We start from the raw sequence: 24942 nt of genomic DNA, 5'->3' as shown, positions 1-24942 counted from the left end.
AGCCAAATGGAAGCAAAAGGAGAGAGAATAAGTAAATAAAGATGAGCAGAAAGGAATGCTGAAAAGACTCATGTTCCTTAATGAAAGAACAGATTGGTTATAATCATGATTTTTTAATATTAAGGAGTGATTATAGTCTGAGAAGCATAGGAGAAATACTTTGCTTCTGCTGTCAAAGTGAATATGAAGGAATGGAAGGAAGGTTTAAAAAAAAGAACAAAGTAAGTGAAATATAACATTGCTGACAAAGAAGCTATGTATCTCTGCTAGCTTGGAACAACAGGAAAGCCTTTTCATAAAGGGTCTGCAGCATTGCCAATTCCTATTAAACAAATTGTGGTCCTTCAATTGTAAAATTCATATTATCGATGAAAGCCAATTAAGTTCTATGCCCTAAATTGCAAAATTTGACTTCTGGCAAACTGTTCCCTAGGAGACATTTTTAAACCTTTTTTTTTTCTCTACTCAAAATGTACAGAAATATGATTTGATCACAGAAATGGCAGTAAAAATGGCATCACACCAATGAATTCACTAGCTTTCTAAATCATTCTGCAGTACACAAGGAATGGTGCTGCTAATACCAGTGATGGATGCCAAGGGTGACTCATGGAAACATATCATGGGCCAACAGGTCTGAATGTTTCAAAGAAACCCTTTAACCCCTGTCTAGGTATGTCAAGAACAATTTATTTACAATGCTTTAGATCAATTAAAAGATATAATCTTGTCTCAGTTTCAGCTTGCTCCGTGCAGTTTGATTTTTTAAGGCGATATTCCAGTTTATGATTGCTCTTAACTTGTTCAGTTTCTTGATATAAAGTTTAGATGGCATCCAAATCCTTCATGCAGTGGGGGGATTTTTTGTTTTGTTTTGTTTTGTTTCCTTTTATACTAAAGCTACACTGCACTGTCTCTCTGTGATGTTCTTCGTGTAATTTTGGTTCTTCCATAGCTGCCAAAGCCCCCAAAGTGGAACCGGGGGCTTTAGGGTCAGTTAAGGTCTGCGCGTGGACGCTGTACCGCCCATGCTCATTGGACACGTGGGACTTCACGTTGATGCACCCAGGCCTTGGTGCCTCGTGGATCTATGCGTGTGACAGTGAAAATAAATTAAAACGCCGTGACACGGAACCTAAGAAGTACGCCCTGCGTCGAGGCGGGTGGGCGGGCCGCGGCCGCGCGGCTCATCTGCTGGCGGCCGAGGCACCGGGCTTGAGGACGCCCGGCAGCTTGTCGGAGCCAGGCACCTTCCAGGGCCCGGGAGCCACGGCGGACTTGCGCGCGGGGGCGCCCCCTGGCGGCCGCGGGCCTTGTCGGGGACCCGCGCGCGCGCCCGCCCTGGCCTCGGCCTCCCGCGCGCCGCCGCCGCCGCCGCCCCGGACGGAGGACGCAGCCCCAGGGCCGTCGCGCCGGCCAAGCTCGGGGCCCGCTGCGGCGCGGGGACCCTCCTGCCCGCCGGCCCGCGCCGTGTCCGACGCCACGGTCCCGGGCGCCCCGGCCTCCGAGGCGGGCCTGCCGGCCTCGGGCCGCCCCTGGCCGCCGGCCGCTTCCTCGAGCCTGGGCCGCCCGGCCCTCTGCGGGCTCGCCGAACGCTCCCTCTGCTCCCCGAGGCGCTGCTTCTTCTGGCCGCTGGCTGAAAGCTCCTTTGGTTTCCTAACGTCGTGTTCCCTTTTGATATCCCAAGTTGGGTCTGGGCTTATCTGGTGGGAAGGGTCGGAGGGTGGGGCTGGATGTGATGGAGAGAATGGAGAGAGGACGTCTTCGAGCGAGACGCCTATTTCCGGCAGACCTGGGGAGGCGGCAGCGGGAGAACTCCAGGGGCAGGGTTCGTCTGTGGGACACGAAGCACAGGCGTTAGGAGCGGCGCTGCGCAGGGTTTCGACACCCCCGCGACCCCTCTTTACACCAGGGACGAGGACAGGCAGCCAGGGAGCGACTGCTTTCAAGCGTCCAAGCCACCGCCATCCCCCCTCTCACTGCCAAGAGGGCAGCCGGCCGTGCCCTGGGGAGCCTGCGCTTCCCTCCCCCACCCCTTAACCCAACCCCCGGATTGACAGCAAAACCCAGGCCTAATCCCATAGCTTTGGCTCCTTTTCACTTACTGAGGTGCCATCAGGTCTGACCCTCCTGTTAGGACAACTGACTTGGCTGCGTTTGAATCTCAAACTCAGATATGCATTCGAATCACCTGGGGTGACTGAAAATACACATTTCCCTGAGACCAGTCCCAGAGATTCCCATAGGATAGGGCTCGGGGATTTCTCTGCAACCAGGTGATTCTGAAGAAGGTGGTCCCAGAACCGAACTTTGAGAAATGCTGATCTGGGTGCTCTGGAGAAAATTGGGATAAATTGGGAGAGTGACTTTCTGAACCATTAGGTGTCACTCAAAGCATAATTCTTAGCCATGGCCAGATAATCTCAGAATTTGGAGAAATTCATTTAAAAACTACTGTCTTCTAGAGGTCATCGACATTATTATTCTTGGTAGTTCTAACATTATAGAAGGCCCCAGGACTAAGATAAATTATTCTTTCTAGGAAGAGTAGTTTCAACATTTATTTAGCATTTAAACCCTATCTACTTCCAAAAATGATTTGAGACAATTTGCCACATCAAAACACATATAAACAGAATGATAAAAATGAGAAATGATTTTTTTTTTTAAAGCAACCATTGATCAGAAGCCAAGTAGAAGGAGGACAGGTGTGTTAGGAATCTAAGATGAGTTAGTTATACTCCTGAGCACTAAAATTACCCGTGAATTTCTGGTTGCTAAGGCAAAATTAAAATAGGGAAACCCAATATAGTGAACCTTGGTATTCGGAGGAATATATGTCAAGACCTTTGGGAAGCCCCAAATTTTGGGATACCATTCTACAGGGTAATTTTTCTCCATAGAATTGGTATATAGGCAGAAGTGGGGAACAGAGAAGCCACAAAATGAAATTCGAATGCTGGGTGGAAGTCAGGGCTCCCTCACCAGCTGAGAGAATCCATCCCACACACCAGTATCAGTGTATATGACTCAAGTCCCTGCCTCTGTAACACTAGGTGTCAGAGACCAACAGAGCCCTGTGCATACTCAGTCCATGAATGCCGAGGATCTACTTTGTATTAAAGCTGAGGATTCTTACGATACCTTTGATGCTGATTTGTAAAGAGATAAAGAGAGGCAGAGGGCAATGGGGTTGATAGTTCCAATAATTCTGGCAACCTTGAGAATATCAAACTTTAGTTATAAATAAGTTTCTCTTCTTTGATCTGAAATTTGGATGGAATAATGTTATCTCCCTTCCTATAGTCTGATGTCCATCACACATAGAAAAGTTCTAAAAAGGCACCAGATAACCTGGAATCTAATCCTGCTTAGTCATTAGCAGTGATGTGATCTTGGACCAACCACTTGATCTTTCTGAGTCTCAATTTCGTCCTTTATAAGGTGGGGAGAAAATGTCTACCTAATAGAGGTGAAATATGTACTTTGTAAGGAAAAGCATTTTGCAATGGGAGGATTTTGATGATTATTTTTATATAGTTGAGTCAGATTTTTCTTCCAAGCCCCAGGGACTTCCCGTTTATGGGCTAGGCTCAATGGAAGCCACTATAACCAGCACACTTGTAGGTAGGGTTTGGTATAAGTGCACTAAGTCAATTGTTCACACAAGCTGTGAGTCCCAGCTGTGATTTTTCTATACCTCAGGCCTTCTTGGTTACCTTGTTTCTAAAATCCTCAAATGCAATTTTATTCAATGAGAATTGGAATATATTCTTTTGGCCGGGCTAAGAGACTGGGTTTTAGTTTGATTTTAAACCTAACAAATGAGAGACTGTGGCAACTCCACTAATATAGGGAGATATTGCTGGAAAGAGTTAAAAATTGGTCTTCAAAAGGTTTACCTTCTACTTAGAGGGGAGCTGGTGCAACAGTAACCTCTGTCTTGGAATATGGTAATGAAATTTCTTATTTTACTAGCTCTTTTCCCCCACCATCACTTCCCATATGATAGAGTCAACTAGCTTGTCTCAAATTATTTCAGTGATAGGGAGAAGGCTGATATTATTTACACCATTTCCTGGAGGAGGAATTGAAGCAGAGAGAGGTTAAGTAAATTGACCAAGATTACAAAATGGGCCAGCCAGGAGTAAAATTTTGTCTCATTACTCTTTTTACTTACTGAGAAAACTGTCCTAAGATGTTGCCTTGCAAAGAGGATCAAAGCATGTGCAATGGAAGTTCTCAGCGGTCACTGTTTATCAACAGGAATTGGATCCCATCACTGAACACAGTACTTCACATTTGTTCCTGAACATTTTACTTATAATGGTAAACTAGAAGGTGAAAATGGTCACAAGTACAAAAGGATTTCTCTTATTACAAAAAGATTTCTCAAGAGTTTTGTTTATAGATCATTAAATTCTTAACAGTGGAAGAAACTAAAAAGCTTAAGTGTTCCAAGCCACTGCCAATAAAGAATATTAATCAGAAATTGAAATTAACCAGATCATAATGTAACTGATAAAAAGATAGATTTCTATGTGTGGTTTAATATTTTTAATTTTTATGTACAGGAATATTCAGTTCAATAACAGACATGTGGTTTCCATACCCAGTATAAGCCTGCAAAGCCCCCCAAAGCTCCGAGTGCCTCTTTACCAGGCAGCCCCCTTCCCTTGCCCTATCGAGGTGACACCTGCCTCATTGAAGTGACACAAATTGTGAAGGACAGGAAGGACCCTCCTGGAATATTTCAAACTTAAGAATTCTTGACCCGCAATAACCAGAAGAATTAACCAAATTTAATTTTGGTTCCTTTCAATCTTTTTTTTTAAACCTGGGCACTGGCTAAAGTGTGTGATCACGTTCATTTACGAGGTGATTGCTGAGGAATCCGTGCTCTGTAGCATCCTTCCCTTCTGAAATGTTCTACCAGAAAGAAAAATAGCAGAACCATCGCGGAAAGATGAAATCAGCCAGGCGGGTCTGCTGGGATTTCTGTAGCTCTAGTGTCAAAGCAATACCCACAAGCCCAGGGGTTGAAACCAGGGAGAAAAAACCCTTTCATTCGAAACTGGCTTCCTCTGCCTGCCTTCTCCTACCCCCAACCCAGTGAGATAGTTCTTGTTCAAGTCATTAGTGATCTTTCCATTGTCAAATCCAGAGCATGCTTCTCAATACTCATCTTAGTAACTTATCTTATCACATTTTACACAGCTGACTACTCCCTCCTACAAACAAACTGCACTCTTGGTTTCTGCAACACCCCATTTTCCTGCTCTTTATCCCACCTGTCTTGCAGTTTCTTCTCAATTTACTTTGCAGGCTCTTCTTTTACTTGACCTTTGAATGTGCCATTCCTTAGGGCTTGGTCTTAGGTCACCTCCTTCCCCATAGTCTCTCCTAGGTGTTCTCATCTATTCTTGCTGCTTTTAGACAATAATACTCCCAACTGAATACTTCAGCGCAGACATTTCTGCTGAGCTCTATGCTAGCAAATCCATCTGCCCTACTTGGCATCTCCTCTTGGATAGTTCATGGGCATCTTCAGTTTAACAATTTAACATGCAAGTCTTTTCGCCCCCAAGCCTATTCTGTCCCCTCCTCGTTACTTCCCCATCTCCGTGGATGGCGCAGCCATCACTGGGAACCCTCCTTGACTCCTTCCTCTCATAAATCCAATCCACATGCAAATCCTGTTGGTCTTCAGATATACTTATATTCTGTCAATTGATCACTACCTTCACTTTCTCCAACCTAGTTCAAGATATAGGGCAGTCCCTGGAAGGATGCAACCAGTGTGGGTGGCCCAAGATAATCACACTTACTAGAAAGCCACACTGTATCTTGCATTATCCCTTGGGATGCTGTTGAAGACAAATTTCAAAAATGAATTTCAGTGCTGCTGTTCAGAAAACAAAAGTTAAGTGTAGTTGCTACGAACCACACCCTCTCCCCTGAGCTACTAGTACAGGACAACTAACCTAGTTACCCTTCTAAGGGATGGGCCTACCAAACTGTCACTTCTCAATAGGCTACTACAATAGCCCAGTCTTCTCCTTACCTTCATTTTTGTTCCCTTCCTTATAGCATCCACAGCAATCTCTTTGAGACATAAATTAGATCATGCCATTCCCATGCTTAAAACTTCCCCTGGATCCCAGGGCTCGTAGATTAAAATTCAAAATTATTAACATGGGTTACAGAAGCCCATGTGATCTGGCCTCTGACAGCCTCCTCAGCTTCATTTCCCTTCACCCCCTATTTTCTATTGTCATTCAGTTGCTCAAACACAACAAGCTTATTCTCCTATTTTGGGATGTCATTGTTGACTCCTTTGCCAGGAAGGCTCTCCCCTTAACTACTCCTATTGCAGGTTCTTTTTCACTCTTAAATGTCACTCAGAGAACCCCAATCCATAGTAGATACTCCACCCTCCTCAACCTCTCATCCTGTTTATTCCCCTCCTACTAGTTCTAACTTGTGATTATTTGTTTGCCGGCTTATTTGATTAACATGAAGCTCCTGGATTGTAAGCTTCATGGGGGCAATGGCCATACTGGTTTTGTTTATCACAGCATACTTAACACCTAGATAGTGCTTGATACAAAATTAGTGCTCAGTGACTCTCTGATGAATGAATAAGTCTATTTCACAAATAGAAATGGAGGAGTTGAAACCAAATGCCTACTCAAGTTAACACTTCAGGGCAAAAGATTTTTATTTAAAGTATAATCTTTCCAAACCAGGTTTGTGGCCATGACTTTTATCGGTGTTGAGAAGGAGGGCAATGGTGAAATGGGAATGTGTATTTGAAGTGGTAGAGGAAATAACTAAGCGTGGTGGGAAAAGTGCAGAAGGAGGAAGAGTGCGACAGAAAGTACACTGGGAAGAGTTCTCAGCTTTCAGCAGCCCCCTGAGATGGAGCCCACGGAGAGAACTTGGCTCTGAGAGCACACAGTCAGGTTCCCCTCCACATTTACAGATGCTCTTTCCCTTGTTAGTGCTATCAGCTGTAACGATGTAATGACTTTGCTTAAAGGAGCGCCATCCATGCAGAGCCATTAATCAATATGGCAGTGAGTGTTCAGATGAATCCACGGGCAAAATCGACCCTAGATATCTTATGCTCCATTGTGGTAAAAGCAAGTCCTTCTTCTAAGTTAGAATCAAATTTCTTACCCTTCCTACTGTCAGTTCTAACCGGTTTGGATCTCTCCTGGAAAACAGACTAATTAATACATCTTTATATTTTATTATATACACACATAGAGTACCATGTCATACACCCACACATCCACCCACATTACCTTTGAATTAAAAGATGTTCAGCCTCTCAAATCATCGTATAAGAGCCCAGCAATATAAAAAAATAAAATGGATTCCTTTCACTTCATGGGTCAGAGATAAAAGCCTGTAGATAAAAACCACCTACAGAAATGGTTTCACTAACTTGTTTCTTGTTTGGAATGTAACTCAAGTGACAGCAACTAGACAGCTGACCCACTAGGATTAAACTGCTTGTTGCAGCAAGTATACATATTATTGGTTTTCCCAGGTGGCGCTCATCTCCAGCTAAAAAATCTGTATGAGAGGCAAAAGTGTAACTCAAATCCAAGAAGTGTTAATTTTAGCCTGGCTTGAAGAATAAGGAAAACTCCCTTAGAAGGCAGCCTGGACATGTGACAGTGGAAAGCGGACCTGTCTCTTGCTCCACAGCTCACCAGTAGCCTCAGGGTTTTCGCCCTTGGGCTGGGCAGTGTCCCAAACTCCTAAAGGGGCTCGTGCTCTGCCCCCCTCCCCTTGATACCAGGTTGGAACCAAAGGCCTTGTGGCTGTTTTCTGGGTCTGAGTGTTCAGGATTATAGTAATGGTATAACGACTATTGGTGTTACTAATTACTGCAATAGCTAACATTGGCAGAGATGCTTACCTGATGCCAGGTACTTTTCTAAGCCTTTTACTGCTCAAATGACTAAAATTGTTTTGTAAAGGCATCTGTGGTTCCTGTGGCAATCTACAGGTGGCTGGAGTTAGAGAATACTGATATGGTTATAGTGAAAGCCATCTTCTCCTAATTTAGAATATGATAAGAAAATACGGAAGTGATTAGGGTAAATCAAAGGACAGTAATGTGATGTCACTTGGTGTTCAAAAGAAAAGCCTTTTAAGGACCATGTTCAAACCATATGATTCTTTTGGGTCTGTTCAACCATCACTAAGGCGATTGCTCTCTGTAACAAAATTAAACAAGAAAAATGTGCAATTTAAAATTTTGGAACAAATTAATTATTCTACTTTGCTTTGTGCTTTCTGAAGCATTTTCAGACTGGAGGCATAATGACCTTCACATTTGTACTTGTTTCACCTTTATTACCAGAGAGATGTAAACTAGGTGCTATAAACGTTAACATATTTGTCCCTCTATTTACTCATTGAGGTTTCGTGTTTATACTCATTGAAAAACATAATCCAAGGTGCAGCGGTAACCCTGCAGCAAGCTCCAGCTACCTTCTTGGCCAAAGAGCAAAAATTTTCAAGGCCAGCTGGAATTATTAATATTGGAGCTACCACTTTCTGAGAGCCTCATAAGTACCTGGGACTGTGCTGTGTTTATCATACACATTCTCTTTTAATCCCAGTTCTAAGACCATAGTGCAGTTGTTCTCATTTCACAGACCAGAAAACCGAGGGCTAGATGAATTAAGCAATTTGCCAGGACCACTCAGCTAGTAAGCGAGAATCAAAACTCCAAAGCCCAAGCCTGAACTGCTACTCTATTCTTGTGCTTTCCAACCTTTTCCACAGTAGGGCACGTGAAGAAAAGTATAATATTTAGGCACTGCACTGGGATAAAGAGGTAAAGATGGCCAAGGTAAGCCTTTCCTGTAGGTGCCAAGGCTGAAGGGAATCAATATCTTGGCAGAACCCATCAGAGGAAAGTCACAGAGCACAGGTTAGGAGACTCCACTCTATTTTCCCATGAGGTAAAATCTTGATAATCCAGATTGAGCTGGAGATGTGGGGATGCCCAGGGCATCACTCTGAATTAGTAAAATATCTGCATTATGGGACATGTAAAAAATATGCTGATTTATTATTCATTTTAAACCTATTTTAAGTGTTTAAATGGTGCTTGGAGGCCTTCCTACCCTCAAATAGTTAAAGGCAGGCTTTGAGGCAGTGGTTTTCAAATGCTTTTGGATAGTGTTATGGGTTGAATTGAAGCTATATTGACGTCCTCCTCTCCAGCACCTCAGAATGTGACCTTGTTTGGAAATAGGGTTGTTGCAGATGGTGAACGTGAACAAGTCGTTAATCAATTTCTCATCTGCTCTACTTCCCTTCCAGAGTTGTGAAAAGCAAACAAAACAATACATATGAATCTTTATACACATATCTGTCATTAATAATTTGAACCCAATTTTTTAAATGGGCAAAAGATTTGAATGGATGCGCCACAAAAGAAGATCTATGGATACCAAATAAGGACAAAAATATTTAACATGATTAGCAGGAAAAATGCAAATTAAAGCTACAGTGAGATACCACTACGTACCTACTAGCATGAAAATAGTAAGTGCTGCGAGGGGTGTGGAGCAACTGGAACTCTCGTACCTTCTGTGTGGGGATAAAAACTAGAACATCCGCTTTGGAAAACAGTTTGGCAGTCTCTTAAAAGTTAAACACTAAGTTACGTACAACCCAGCAGTCCCATTCCTAGGTATCCACCCAAGTGAAGTAAAAGCTTATGCTCATATAAAAACCTGTATGTGAATGTTTAAATGGGTTTATTCATAATTGCCCCAAACTGGAAAAAACCTAAATATTCATCAATGGTGAATGGATTGGCACAGTATGGTACGATGGAATATTACTCAGTTATGAAGTGGAATGAGCTACAGAGACCATCAACAACACGGGTGAATCTCGAGTACATTATGCTAAGTGAAAGATGCCAGACTCAAGAGGCTGTGTACTGTGAAACTCCACGACATATATGACATTCTCAAATAGACAAAACTGAAGGGACAGAAAACAGATCGGTGGTTGTCAGGGGATAGAGGTGGAGAAAGGCTTGACTATATGGGAGAAAGAGGGAATTTTGAGGTATGGAACTGTTTCTATATCTTGATTATGATAGTGATTTCTTAGTTGCATGTGTTTTTCAAAACTCATAGAATTGTAAACTAAAAAGGGTGAATTTTACTGTATATAAATTATACCTAAATTCTTAAAATGTGAAGCAATTAAGAGTGCTGGTAAAATATTTTTGGGCCTGGTGCAAAGACATTTTAAAAAATTGGTGATTCATTTAGCAAATGTTTCTACCACTGATTTGATTAGTAACCTCCCTCCTCTGCTTACCACCGGACCCAGAAAAGCCTCAGCTCAATGAAACTGATAATGGATTCTGAGTTCAAGGAGTTAGCAGAGTTTGATTAAAGAGGTTTTACTTTAATCTTTAGGAGGCACCTTTAATCTCAAGACTTTTCTGGAATTGTGTTTTTCATTACAGAAAGACAGCCTGTCTGAAATGGCAGAAAACTGATGTAAGTGATGAGAACAATCAGTAAAGGTGCCTACCTCAGGAGAGAAATGATGGAAACTTATAATAACTATCTTTTGCCAAAGAGGGAAGAAGTTGACATGAGTTACTCAAAGGATACTTGTGGACTCTGGCTAAATCCTATCTTCTGGGATACCTGAACAAGATCTTCCTCAGGATCCCTTCCCCTGCCTCTGAAAGTCAGGCATGGACAAGACTCATGCATAGATTAATTCACTTCTAGACTGAGGCCCCACAAGGGCTGGGCAGAGCTCTTGGCTATGGAGCCATCAGACTGTGTTATCTTATTTCAGCCAGGCTATCCTTAGACAGTTTTTCCCTGTGTTCAGTTTTATTTTATAAAGCCCTTTATTGTCATTCATGTTTCTCTCTACACTGGGACTCAGTACCACACTTTCAACAAATACTTATCAAGCATCTATTGTTTGTGCTATACAGTTCCACACACTGAATACACACCAGAGAACAAGGCAATATTCCTGTCTTCAAGGAATTTACTGTCATACAGAAGAGACAGCAAACTAATATATAAGTAGGTATATAATAGAAATTATGATATGGATCAGGGCAATGAAGAATGAGGTAAGATAAGGAGATGGAGAGGGATGGGGGGAGCTGTGATAGATAGGGTCATCAGAGAAGGCCTCTCTGATGAGGTGACATTTGAGCAGAGACTTGAAGGAAGAAGAGGAGCAAGTCATGTGGAGCTTTAGGATAAGAACACTCTCAGCAGATGGAACCACAAGTGTAAAGATACCAAAAAGAGTACTGGACATGTTTAAGGTGTCGTTCAGTGGTAGAATGTTCACATTCCATGCGGGAGACCCAGTTTGATTCTTGGACTATGCACCCCCAACCCCCCAAAAATGTATTGACCCTTACACCAGTAGGTACCAGGCGCTGGAAACATAAAGATGAATAAGACACAATTTGTACCTACAAGAAACTTGAGGAACAATTTGTACCTTAGAGGAATTTTAAGGAGCTATTTGAGATTTCCAGAATTCTAGAAGCATGTACAGAGTGCTATGGATCAGGGAGAGAAGAGATTGCTCTGTATTTGGGATGACAGAAGACTTTAGCATGAGTCTGAAGGGAGAATAAGAATTCACTGGAGGGAGAAAATAAGGAAGAGTATTCCAGAAAGTGGGATTGGCAAGTACAGTGCTCAGTGGGATGTTGGGGGAATGGGGCAGGGCCCCGGAGTAGTGATGGAAGACACTGAGCAGCAACTGAGAGAGAGCCTCACCCTAAGAAGATGGGGAGTCAATGAGGCTTTAAGTAGGAGAGTTAGAAAGGCCATCCCACCTCCTTCTCTAAACAGGCATGAATCATTCACTGATGCTGACAAATAAATTATACTTAATTAAAACTTATTAAATGTAAGTTGCTTAAATCATAGTATGCTGCTTCAGATATTTCAATCACAAAATGAATTTTCCCTTTTTGGCAAGCAGAAGCATGATTACTCTTAGGGCTGAGAAATGCTATTAATCTTGGGGTTAATTAATATTTATTGAACATCTACTCTGAATCAGGCACTGTGTAAAGTGCTGGGAATTCAGCATGAACAAAATACCCTGGTTGAGCTTGTCATGTGAATTAGACATAGAACAAGTGATTTCAAATGTGAGCTGTTATGTAAAGAAAAATTAAAAAAGAAAAAAAGGGTGCCACAGAAGCATGTAGTGGGGAGCTAACCTCCTTGAAGGGTTCAGGGAAGCTTCCCTGAGGAAATGGTCTTTCAGTGTGGACCATGCTGATTAGAATTATTATTATTAGCAGCAACATTATCCCCTATGCTTTCAGTAATTAGCCTCTCTTTCAAGTGGTTGTTTCTCTTTCCCTTTGAAGTGTGCCTGGGTCTTGCCTATGTTGAAAAGAGAAAATAAAAATCTCTCTTTTATATGCCCAAAACTAAACATTTCCTTTGTTTTTTTTCAGAATCAACTGGACAATTCTGACTGCTCTACCTCCATACGCTCACTCACTCATTCATTAGTTCACGTTCTATGTGATGTGTGTGATATTGGAAGGGATTCCTGATAGGCTTCCGCGGTTGGAATACAAGATGTGAGGTGTGGAGTGACAAGAAACGAAATGACAATGAGATTCTTCATTTGCAGGCCACGCAAACAACCGTGGGGCCATTCTGCAGGCGCTGGAGAACACGGGAGGGTTTGAAGCCTGGTCATCAGATGTGTGGGCTGGACCATTCGTGTGGGGTGCCGATGAAGGAGATGAGACCAAGGCAGGCTGGTCTACCTCACAGGTGAGAGATGGGAAGGTCGGGGCAGAGCAGGAGAGATCAGCTCCGAAAGATGTAGTAGAAATAATAGGACTTCGGAGGTGTCTGGAGGCAGGATTGAGTGAATGGAGTCTTGAGTGACTCTCAGGACTCCAGGCTGGGTGACTGATGGGATAAGTGGGACGGAGAATACAGACAGGAGGATAAACAGTTTTGGACCTACCCAGTGTGGCAGATTTTGAAATCTCCCATCTTCCTAATTGGTCATCTTACCATTGGCTCCTCCTTGTCAGCCCAGCCTGTACTCTGGTTCCTTAAACACATTCTCTTTAATCATGTCCTTATTTTTTTCTTTACTGCAGTAAACCCTTAGTCTCTTTCTCTTACCTCTTCATGTGTTTATTCACTTTTTAATGTATTTCTTTCACCACTAAACTATAAGTTCCTGGAAGGCAGAAAGCTTCTTTACATTGCCAGCAGTGTGTAGCAAAAAATCCTGACCAGAGGAACGATAAATTAAATTTAATTTTGATTAAATTTAATTTTACTAAAAAAAACAAAAAACAAAAAACAGTAAAAATTCAAATGTGGTGGATACTGTTTTAGAGCCTCATGTCTCAAAGCATTTTTCATCAGGCATTGGCTTGTGTGTGTGTGTACGTGTGTGTGTGTGCATGAGCATTTGCGCTTGTTTATTTTTTAAAGCCATTTCTTAAGGTTGTTGCCAAAAGCAGCCTGTAGGGATCTCATTTCAAAAGCTGACTTCGTAACATCGGTATGCATGAGGCATCAGAGATGGGAAAGATAAGTGAAATCTAGAGTTAAAGCTGTGTAGATATAGAAACTTAGTTTTACCACTGACCAGCTGTTAGCTTTGGGCAAATCAGTTAACTGTTCTGAGCCTAAGTGATATAACTCAGAGATCTGAGTTAAAATTATCCAAACCCTTGTAAAAGTTACACAACCATGTAAAGAAGTTTTGGGACAGAGTGAGCACTTTCAGATAGCAATGATAATGGTAAAATACAGCTAACATTTATTGAGCACTTGCTAAGTCTCAGGTACTATGCTAAATGTTGTGCATTTATTGTCATTTAAATTTCACAATAAATCTATGAGGTAGATACTTCCATCATCCTCACTACACAGAAGAGGAAACCGAATCTCACAGGGGTTAACTGACTCTTCTACTAATTGCCCTTTCACTCTCTTTGCCCTTTTTGTAACATTTCCCTAAGGTTTCCAAAAGGAGCAAAAAGAAGTGGGTTTATCATTTCCTTCCCATCTAACCTGCAGAAGATGCTCTGAGGAGAGCTGTAGTCTGAGGGAAAGATGAACAGTTATAGACCCCTGGGAGATCTGCCAGCTGGATAATCCACCTGTGAAAGGCCCAGAGCTCGCAGGCATCCAGATAAAAGCTCCCATAAAGGCAAGCAGGGGCTGCAGCCAGCAGGAGCCGTGGGGCAGGCAGTGGCTGGATCACAGGTTTCTCTATGAACTTAGGAACTCAGGGAGTTGCTGTGTCCTTAGCTCCAGCTGCAACTTCCTGTTTAGTGCATCCCTTTTCCCCATCAGGCAGCCGAAAATGTTAAAACACTTTACTTCCTACCCATGGGGTTACGAAAGCATCCTGCATCTTTTCCGCTTTGCAACCTAAAACAATAGATGATGCTAGCTGAAACCGTCTGAGCCCTCAGTGGTATTCATACTCTAGCTCCCAAGGTGTGTATTGAGGCAGGGGCGGGAGAATGGGGCTGATGCCTGCAGGTGGGAAGCGATGAGGAATGACAGGCGCCAATGCTAGACAACACTGTGGAGACAGGTTGAAGACAGAAGATGGCCTGGGGGTGAGGGGTTGCGGGTGTGAGTTTGCCTGACCTTAAAAGGAGTTTGGGCTGGGTTCTGATAAAGTCAGCCTCCGCATTTTTTATTTCTGCAAAGTCCCAGGCCTTCCTAGAAACAAACCGATTGGTATCAAATTCCTATAGCATTAGGGTCCATATGATGGCCAATTTCAAGCAGGTTAATTTTGTTTTAGCAAAAGATAAAAGGCTTTTCATCGGAGTCATTTCCTCAGAAATAAAACTGAACTGGAAAGATGTACCAGAAAATCTACTTGACTGTCACTGTGGATGATGGTTATGCAACTGCAATGGTAAATAGTTTCCATAATCATCTTGATCTGCTCGAACTCCCATTTTACCCAGGAAACTACAAAGAAGAAACAAGGGGCAACTGAGGCAGACTCACATGCCAAAGATCCCTTGTGGTGCTGACAGGAACCCCTGCCCTTGCTAGGAAAGAAAAACTGTAATAAACAAGTCAAGCTGATGCCAGCAAGTCTGCTAACCTTCACTAGATAGCCACAACCTCGCACAAACAATCCTGTTTGTTGCAGGTTACTGATGACTGAACTGTGAACCAAGGACACCCTACTCCAGACAACTCAGGCTCCCCTCACAGCTCATGTAGCTCACACTTCCCTCACAACTCACATCTCTCTTGCCCCTCTCTATCCCCTTACATCCTCCCTTTCTCCCAAACATCCAGATAAGCTGCCTCCCCACAGCCTGTCTTTTGAGCAGAGACTTCCTTTTGGTACTGCTCTGCATGCATGCTACTTTAGCTCAGTAAATTTCTTCTGTGCTTTGATTTTCAGTCTGTTCATTCTATTTTCAGCGTAACATGGTTTATCTAGGATTGGAGTTTTACTATTTTGTGCACATGTAGAAAAACCCTAAAGTGTCAGCAACCCCTGCTGGTAGTGCTAATTCAGCCCCCCAGGTACGGTGGTGTGTGTGTGTGTGTGTGTGTGTGTGTGTGTGTGTGTGTGTGCAGAGGAGTGGGAACCCAAGGTATGGGTGTGGAAAAGGAAATGGGAATTGGGTGAAGAGGGCTTATGTTGGTGGACCTGTCACCAAGAAATCAGGATTTAAGGGATGACTTTGATTACCGAATCATCATATAAATACCTTTTTTTTTGCTTTCTCCTATATTGGAGTAGACAAGAGGGAAATACCTGAAATCCCTAAACTATAATTCAGGTGTCCTGATATCTCAAATAATTGTAAAAGCCCTTATCTTGTGCCTTTGTGATCGCAAGAGCTGTGACTCCCTTTAATGATAAACCCACTTCTTTTTGCTCCCTTTGGAAACCTTAGGGAAATGTTACAAAAAGGGCAAAGAGAGTGGAAGGGCAATTAGTAGAAGAGTCAGTTAACCCCTGTGAGATTCGGTTTCCTCTTCTGTGTAGTGAGGATGATGGAAGTATCTACCTCATAGATTTATTGTGAAATTTAAATGACAATAAATGCACAACATTTAGCATAGTACCTGAGACTTAGCAAGTGCTCAATAAATGTTAGCTGTATTTTACCATTATCATTGCTATCTGAAAGTGCTCACTCTGTTCCAAAACTTCTTTACATGGTTGTGTAACTTTTACAAGGGTTTGGATAATTTTAACTCAGATCTCTGAGTTATATCACTTAGGCTCAGAACAGTTAACTGATTTGCCCAAAGCTAACAGCTGGTCAGTGGTAAAACTAAGTTTCTATATCTACACAGCTTAAAAAAAATAATGAATAAGACAAAGGCCCTAATGCTAATGAAGAATTTGAAGTCAGCAGTTAACTAGTTGCAGCCCCTTATATTTGGAAAGTGTATCAGCTAGACTCTGCTATTGAAAAGATAACTGTCTCCCTTCCTTTCCGCTTACACCTTTAGTAATGAAATGATAACTCGGCCTCCCCTCCTTTGCACTTAAGCTTTCCTATTGAATTAACTCTGTCTCCATTTTTGCTTCAAACTTGCTATTTGAAATTGTAATGACCTCATCTCCCCTTGCTCAAACCTGTAAAAACCCTGAAGCCCCTACACTCAGGGAGATAGATTTTGGGCTGGTAGGCCATTTGCTCTCCTGCTACTTGCCTAGTAATAATCTTTTTCTCTCTTTGAAACCCCAGATATTTCAGGAATTGGTTATTAGACAAAAGAATCCACTGCCTTTGTCTGGTAACAGACCTGCTGGCCAGACTTCCACAGTGGTCCCCTACTTCTCTTCGATATATATTTGTTGTAAAAGGAGGAATAGTTTCTGGGCTGTGCACACATTTGGGACCTAAATGCTCAGTCCATCTCTCCACAGGACTCACCCCTTCAGGAACAGATTTCAGTGTCCTCTCTGCGGACACCTCTCTCTTACCACCTGTCTAGAGTGATAATTTACCTGTTGAGCTCCTTTATTTCTTTCACAACATTTACTACAATTTACTTGACTATTAACTCTTTTTTTTTCATTGTGTTTCTTTCCTAGAATACAAGTTCTCTTAAGCAAGGGCTGTGATCTGTCTTGTTCAGCATTGCAGTTTAGTTCCTGATGCAGTGCTTGGCACATACCAAGTACAGAAAAAATATTAATTGGACAAAGAATGAATGAACCAGTCAGAGATCACTCAGTCGCCCTTTTTGAAAATGGAACAGCAGCCAACCTTAATTTAGAGAAAAGTGGAGAGACCTAGCATATTTGAAATATCTGTATATCTTATCTACTGCGCTATACATGAGCCATTACTTGCTGTCATAAAATTCTTATTTAGAGAAACTTTAATGTATTACTGAATCACTCAATTGAAAAAAAATAAGAACATTAAACACTATGTAACATTTGTAGAAAAAAAATGGCATGGATTTCTAAAACCTTGCATATCCTGGTGTGGTCCTCCTACCAGCAGTGCTGGCACCTCCTGAGAGCTGATTAGGAATGCAGCACCTCAGGCCCGGCTCCAGACCCACTGAAGCGGAATATGCATTCTAAACCAGGATGCCCAGGGATTCACATGCACGTTAAAGTTTGAGAAGTTGTTCTCTAAGAGAAGTTGTGCCCTAAAACAGTTAAGCCTATGAAATCATTTTGTGAATGGTGTATGTGTGTGTGTGGGGGGGCAGTTTAGCTGAAGTGGAGAAAAGAAATAATAGCTCTGACCAGTGCTGAAAGAGGATATGATAGTTCTAGACAGATGAGATATTCTTTATGCTTAATAGGTTAATTTTTGTTTTAAAATCATAGAGAGAGCTTGATGGTTTAGTTAAGTTTGTGGGCATTTTAATCATGTGTAACTAATGCAGGGTTACTGGTGTAGCTAACCCGATGGAAACTTTCAGAATTTCACTCAGGGCAAGAGAGTAACCATCTCCTGAGTGTCTCAGCTATGATGAGAAAATTGGTATCTAAATGACAGGTTAATATATATTGCTTTTTAATTTTTACAAATGATTCTATTTGATATTTCATATTCACTTATGGTAGGATTTTTTAAAAGTTAGTAAATGCTTAGCTGTTATAAAAAACAATTTAGGGTGGTGCAACGGTGGCTCAGTGGCAGAATTCTCGCCTGCCATGCCAGAGACTTGGGTTCGATTCCTGGAGCCTGACCACACCACCACCACAACAACAAAATTTAAAGCCTGTTAACCCAATGAACACAAGGCGGAGATTGTCAGCCATGTCAAACACTGAGGTAAGTTGTCTGGCTGCTCGATTTTGCTGACAATGGCCTGAGGAGAGAATCAAAATGACTAGCACTTCTCTGAAAAGCCAAGCTAAGAAAACCTCAATTCCCTAAATTGTAGGCGTGATTAGATGGGAAAAATAAGTGCTTGGCTCTCTCATAGTTGAGTTAATCGATGCACCAAGCATTTATTCAGTGCCTGTAGTGCCAGCAGGGGGGCTGGTGTTGGGCATCAAAGACAAATAATACCAGGCTCCTGCCTTCAAGGAGATTTCATGTGACTTTGGTTTATCCATGACAAATCTCTTCCTGGTCTGGTGAAAAACTGGGAATACGCTCTCTCTCTCTTTAATCAATTTACTCAGTGCTCTAGGTCAGTAGGAAGACCAATCACAGTGAGAAAGTCTTGTTCTTTTTCATCTGGAAAATTAAACTTCCTTCCCAAGATGTTCTTAGTCACTGCTCCTCACTAGGGTGCGTAATCTTTCCTTTACTCTGAGCAGGTTATTTTTATTCTGTAGGCCTCCAGAGCAGAAAGGGAAAAAAAAAATAGATGTTTTGTTTTCTGTTGAATGTGCCTGGCACATTGGTGCTAAACAGGCAATAAATCATAATAAATGGAAATAGCCACCCATGACCTGATCTGATTGAGTCGTTTAAACAATCACTTTGTGTTGACAAAGGGTAGGGTGATTATGCCAGAGGAATTCAAAGGTGCTTGAAACAAATGAACTGGAGAAATTGCTTGAAAGATGTGGAGGGTTCTTTCAGGGCAATAGACTTCCCTTATTCCAGCTCCGCCTGGAAGTCTATAAACCCCAGAGGATGAGTGATTAAGACGCTCCTGATTCTTCTGCCTTACCGTCACGGAGAGGGCCTGACCGCAGAGCTGCCGCCTGAGCCTTCTAAGTCTGCAGTTGGAGAGATGACCCTCACAGCGACCTGCTAATACCATTCTGCAGGTTGAGAGCTTAATCCTTGCAATCATGTGTGCGTACAGTCATTTACGGGGCAGCTGCCAGCACGCACGCAACCGTGCTAATACAGATATTAGACTTGAGCAGAGAGGTCATTATTGGTAATAACTGCAATTATTCGTGCGAAGGGGCTGCTTTTGCCGCGCATTCCGCAGACGTCACATTCGAGCTCTCGGGACACCCCTTTCGGGCTTGTGGGTGGGGGGCAGTTCTGTATATATTTTGCAGAGGAAAGTGCCCGGAGGGTAAGCGACTTCTTTTGGGTCATCCTGAAAGCAGGGAGAGTTTAGAACGTAGTTCTTGATCTTTCCCGCCCTCTCTCCAAGCCAGAGCAGAGGATCGGGGGAAACTCGGCTGCGGCAGCCCAGAGAGAGGACGAGCGGCCCCTGGCGGCTCCCTGGTCGGACTGCGGCCTCCAGCCCCAGCCCGATACCTCCTAGTAGCCGCATCCAGGACTCCGCCCGGCTCAGACTCTCCCCGCGTTCCGCAGCGTTCCCTGGGTTAGCAAGGTCATCACACACTAGTCACAGACTAGTCACATGGAGGCCCCTAGATTGGGAATGGGGGATCCTCTTCACCCCGCGTCCCCAAGTAGATCTGGAGCAGTGGATTTCGGCCCTGGATGCAGAGTTCCCGGGGCAGCTGCATCCCGAGCAGTCTCGCAGGGTGGGCGTGGAGGGGGCACAGGCGTCGATATTAAGCGTTGAAAGCTGTTCCAATGTGCAAGCAAGGTGAAGACCCGCTGCCCTTAGAAACAGCTATGACTTGAATAGTGAATTAGCAATAGGAATCACATCATTCTTTTCACCTGAGAAGTCTAAATGCTCTTAGGTTTGTCCATTTTCACATCGCTCTTTCTGCTCATTATCGCTGAAATAAATGATTTAACTGCTAAGAAGAGCTGGTTGGAGGAGTGTCGGTCCTTTGAGAGATCTTTGAGTAAGTCAGTTATCCAGGGTACTGAATCTCAAAACATACCTGCTCCTGCCATGTGCCTACGCAGGAGGGGGAGCAGCTACTGGTGAAAGCTTACTGCACCTCCCTCCCCGCGCTCCCCATACCTCATTAAACCCCTCTTTCAGCCCCTTTGCTGAATGCTCAAGGTGTGCTGATGAGGGAAACTAGAAACATAACTCAGATTCCTTTTGTTTTGGCACCAGAAACCTCTTCTGGGTCTCAACTGAAACTTGTGTGTTTTACAGTGAGTCCCTGTGGAAAGAAAAATCCACCAACAGTGTTCACTTAGAGCCAGTTATCTGAGACCAGAAGCATGATGATGAAATGAGCCTTCTATCTTGGATGCGGCACGTGAAACCTCTGGAGGCAACTTGGAGTCAGAGCACTTAAATAACAGAACATAAAACACAGGAGGAGCATTTCAGATTAGAAACAGGTTTGGCTGAATGAAAAACATAACTGGAAGGTCTCTAGATTGGGAGCTTCACAACCTCTGATCTGGCTGCTACAAGGTTTGCTCAAAGTAGCTCATCAACTCAAAGTTAGCACACCTTGAATACCACTTGATTGATTGAAGCCAGGATCTACGAGAACCCAGGCCCTCTTATCCCTCTTAGTAGTTCATTTAATGGGCCTTCTTTAAATTAGAGCTTCTGCCAAAAAGTTCTCATGGAACCCTACTCATAGAGGAAAGGCTGCCACTGTGTGGAGTAAAGAGCTTAGCATGGGGGAAATGAAGAGTACTTGTGAAGACTTCCCAGAGGCACTGGGACGTGTGGCATCTTGGGCTAGTCAGAAAAAACGTCCTAAGCAGGGCAGAACTGCCCCTTTACCAGGGGCTCTTTTCAATGGCTAAAATATGTCCATTAAAATGGATAGTGAAAGCATCTGTGAGTGTAGGAGAGCTGAGTCCTATACTGATTTAGGATTGGTAGCTTTATTTACTTTCTTTCTCTTTTCTTTCTTTGTTAAGTTCCTTGAGGACTTTCCCTCTTGACCCCAAAAGGTCAGTGTCAGGGAGCATTTCTTCAGGTTCTCAGTGATAGAGGAATGTGATAAATTACTCAAAGAGGAGCAACATGACAGTTTTATAGTGCTAAAGGGCAGCTCTTTCCCTTTCTGGCCAGTGGTACAGGCTCTGCTCCAATGGGGGCTGGCTATTGCTCTGAAAGACAATATTCTCTGTAATGGCTTAGAGTTTGGTTGAAGTTTGGGAGTCCCTGGAGTTTGATCGAGAGTGTAAACTCCTCTGGGGTGTTGTATTTAAGGGCATAAAAGTCTGGGGTATGGAGTCAAATTACCCAGGCTCTAGTTCTTGCTTATCCTCCCTGTTTAAGCAGGTTACCAAAGACTCTCTAAGCCTTGGTTTATTTATTAGTAAAATGAGAGTGATTGTGCTACCTGAACTCATAGAGTTGATGTGAGCTTTAAGTGAGCTCAATAATGTAAGATGTCCATTAGTGTGCCTGGCACAGAGTAGATACTAAATGAATACTAGTTTGTTTGTTTTCTTTAATCATTGGTTGGTCAAAAAAGGCCCAGTCTCCAGGAGGCTCTCTGAAGGCCTCAGAATGAACTGAATCTCCTGGGGTTACTCTGCATAAGCTACTTTATCCAGATCCAGAGTATCAGATCCCAGGGGGCATCTGGAGATGCCAAATGCAGCTGACAGATACAATTGTCAGATCCCCAAGACCCAGCACTTTACCAATATATTAATATATACTGGAATGGAATATGCTGGAACATACCGATATCCCTTTAAGCAAGCAGAGTAAAACTTTTAAATCAGACCAGCAGTGGAAAGAACACTCTCCTTTGGAGTCAGAAGACAGGTTCAAATACATTATCTATTGCTCTGTAATCTGGGAAGACCACTCAACCTTTCTGGGCCTTAGTATTTGTAACTGCTAAGTTCAATACTTGCCCTACCATCTTCATAAAATTTCTCCACATGAAATAAGTAAAGGCATTATTTAAATACAGGGTAGGATATTGTTTTCCTTACCTATATCACCAGACAAGAAAAGGCTTAACTTTTAAAGATAGTATATATATAAAATTTTTGCTACATTTTAGTCACTGAAATTGATATGAACGGCTTTGGATGGCCCCAAGTGCTGGATGGCTCCTATTGTTTCTGTATCTGGCAAGTGGAGTACAGGGCAGGAAAATTTCTGTGTAGGGAGTCTGAACTCTGGATCTTTGTATCAGCCTTAAAGGTCAAGAGAAAATTGCACTGGGAACTTAAGCTTTAGATTAATTTTTAGAAGTACAACTGCTTCCTTCACTTCTTCTGTGGGGTGGAAAAGATTGGTCAAAATCTCCATTTACATTCACCTGAAATAAGTGACATGCTAGATTAGGATTTTGGGTTCAGAGAGTCCCAGAAGAATCAGAAAAAAAAGCTTCCTTTTTTTTTTTTTTTTAGCATTTAAGCTTGAATGAGTCAACCCAGTCAAAGAAATTTTAACGGCTGTGCAGCCAATGTCTTTACGGTCAACTCTTCACATTGTGTTTGCTTAGGAAACAGTGAAGGCCAATCAGTTTTGTACTTTATTTTTAGCAATGCCTTTCCCTAGGACATAAGACTCCACAATTTACTGAGAGGAAATAATTGTAAACCTTGAGAGTTTTCAGTCTCAAGAACTTTGGGTATTATTATTAGTTTTACTAACTTTGATTTTTGCCAAGCTCCAACTGAAAGCAAATACAAAAAGAATAGTGACATTCTCTTGCATCAGAGCACTAATGCCTTTAAGAATCAACACAAGCAAGCTTCAGAAAATAAATCTGTGTTTTGTACAAGGCAATCATAATAAAAGACTTTAGCGGTCTGCCTATAGATGGAACTTTTTTCCAAGCACTGTGGTCAGCAATTCTAATTCTGATAAAACATATTGTTTTAAAAAGTTCAAAGTAATGCACTTTCACATGTACTTGAGAAAATGTCTCAGATGCTGGCAGTTTCTAAATATGAAATGTACATTCCCAGAAAAAAAAATAAAGAATAGTGACAATGAATGAATTGGGTCAATTACTTGGGTATAAATCTTACCTTTTTCAAGTTTAAGCTCATTCTCTTTGTTTTTTCATGTTCCCAGGGATTCTTGATTAAAGATAGGTGGAAAAAGGGGTAATTTGTGTCATAACTTTTACTTCTTTTATGAGGAAAACATTTTTATTCCATTATTTTATGGGAAACAGTCATTAAAATAATGTGATTTCTCCTCCAACTTTCACAGCACATTAATGTTCCCTTTCAGGATATTCTTTTTCTTTTTAAGATAGTCATTAATTATTTCTAAGTAAAAATATTGTTGACTTAAGTAGGAAGTCTATGCGTGTTTGCGTGTGTGTGCATGTAGTGCTAGAGTAGAGACCTTTTCTTCCTCTCCCCAAAATAGCAATGAAGAGGAAGATAGGTCAGTTGTATCACTGTCATTCTAAGGACCACATGAAAGAGGTGTAAGAGCCACCCTCAATGGTGTTAACATCTCAGATTTCAGATACTTTTCTTGTTGACACTAGTGAATTGCTTTTAATCTTATGCAGAATTTTAGTATAGCTTTTAATTCTTGCCTTATTTTTTTCACACCATTATGGAAGATAGGTTAGTATCACAGTAGATTGAGAGGTCTTTAATTCATTTTTTCACTTATGTTTGTGGAGTATCTATTAGAAGATACTAATATACCTTCAGGATATAATGGTCAACAATACAAAGTCAGTGCCCTTGTGGGGGGGGGGGCGGGGAGGGGTAGAAGGAGGCTCCCATGAAGAGATGAAGCTAATGAGCTAATGAATTGATGGTGAAGTCAAAACACCCATTCTAAGGACCTCTGTACCAAATGTGAATGGAAACATAGGACTCAAAAGATTTCACCTGGGAAGCCTCCCTCAGAATCTCAAGAACATGTATAAATTGCGGAGATTTAGGTCTATAAAAGCCAGAACAGCTATATAATGATCTTTGGTTGGCTCTCGTTCTCTTTAATTTCTTCATCCATCCATTTAGCCACTCATTCAATCAAACATTGAGTAGCTTATTCATACCCCTCAGGCAAGCGATGTGCTGGACACTGGGACCATGAAAATGAATGAAAAAACCCCTCTTTCTGACCTTCTGGAGCTCACATTCTAGTGAAGGGGAAAAGATAGCTGAAGAAACAAAGATAATATAATTTGTTAGGCACTTTAATAGAGCTACATACTGAGTGCTATGAAGACATAGAAAAATCCCTTGAAATATATTTTTTGAGAGAAAGTACCTCAATAATGATGGCACTTTTCTGAGCCTTTTCAGTTCTAGCCAACAATTTTATGGTTATGCATATAAAATGGAATCAGCCCTCTCTGTCTTCATGTGAGATCTGAAGTTTCATTTAACAGAGTTCTATTCCCATTTCATTCACAGCTAAGTGCTGTCCTCTTAGTAAAAAACATGGATACAGTCAAAACACTTGACTTTCAAAATTATTAAGTATTAGATGAATTAGAAATAATTTACATTTTGAAGATCACTTGACCTACCTGCTTTACCATTTCTTTGCCCAAATTCCCCTCAGGCACAGACTGATTTGAAGTTTCTTCTTTAAAAGTAAAGAACTGGACTAGCATCACATGCTTATTTCTCAATCTTTTTTCTGCTTTGGGTAAACTGAGTGAGGGAAAAATCTT

At 42.1% G+C, this 24942-nt stretch overlaps 1 protein-coding gene across 5 annotated transcripts in view; it reads right to left on the bottom strand.

Annotated features, from left to right (window-relative positions):
* Nucleotides 1-1187: 1187 nt before the first annotated feature.
* Nucleotides 1188-24942, bottom strand: part of MAGI2 (membrane associated guanylate kinase, WW and PDZ domain containing 2) — a 1430555-nt gene continuing 1406800 nt past the window's right edge. For 2 of the 5 annotated variants that reach the window (XM_077153531.1, XM_077153591.1), the window contains one exon: nt 1188-1834. In XM_077153531.1, the coding sequence (XP_077009646.1) occupies nt 1188-1834 (647 nt within the window). The remainder of the gene's footprint in view (nt 1835-24942) is intronic. The other 3 variants (XM_077153676.1, XM_077153920.1, XM_077153836.1) reach the window with 2 other exon arrangements.

The sequence above is a fragment of the Tamandua tetradactyla genome, chromosome 1 (assembly GCF_023851605.1).
Source record: "Tamandua tetradactyla isolate mTamTet1 chromosome 1, mTamTet1.pri, whole genome shotgun sequence".
In the NCBI taxonomy this organism is placed as follows: Eukaryota; Metazoa; Chordata; class Mammalia; order Pilosa; family Myrmecophagidae; genus Tamandua; species Tamandua tetradactyla.
Note: the sequence above shows the minus strand (reverse complement) of the source record. Positions and strands in the feature narration are given on the sequence as shown.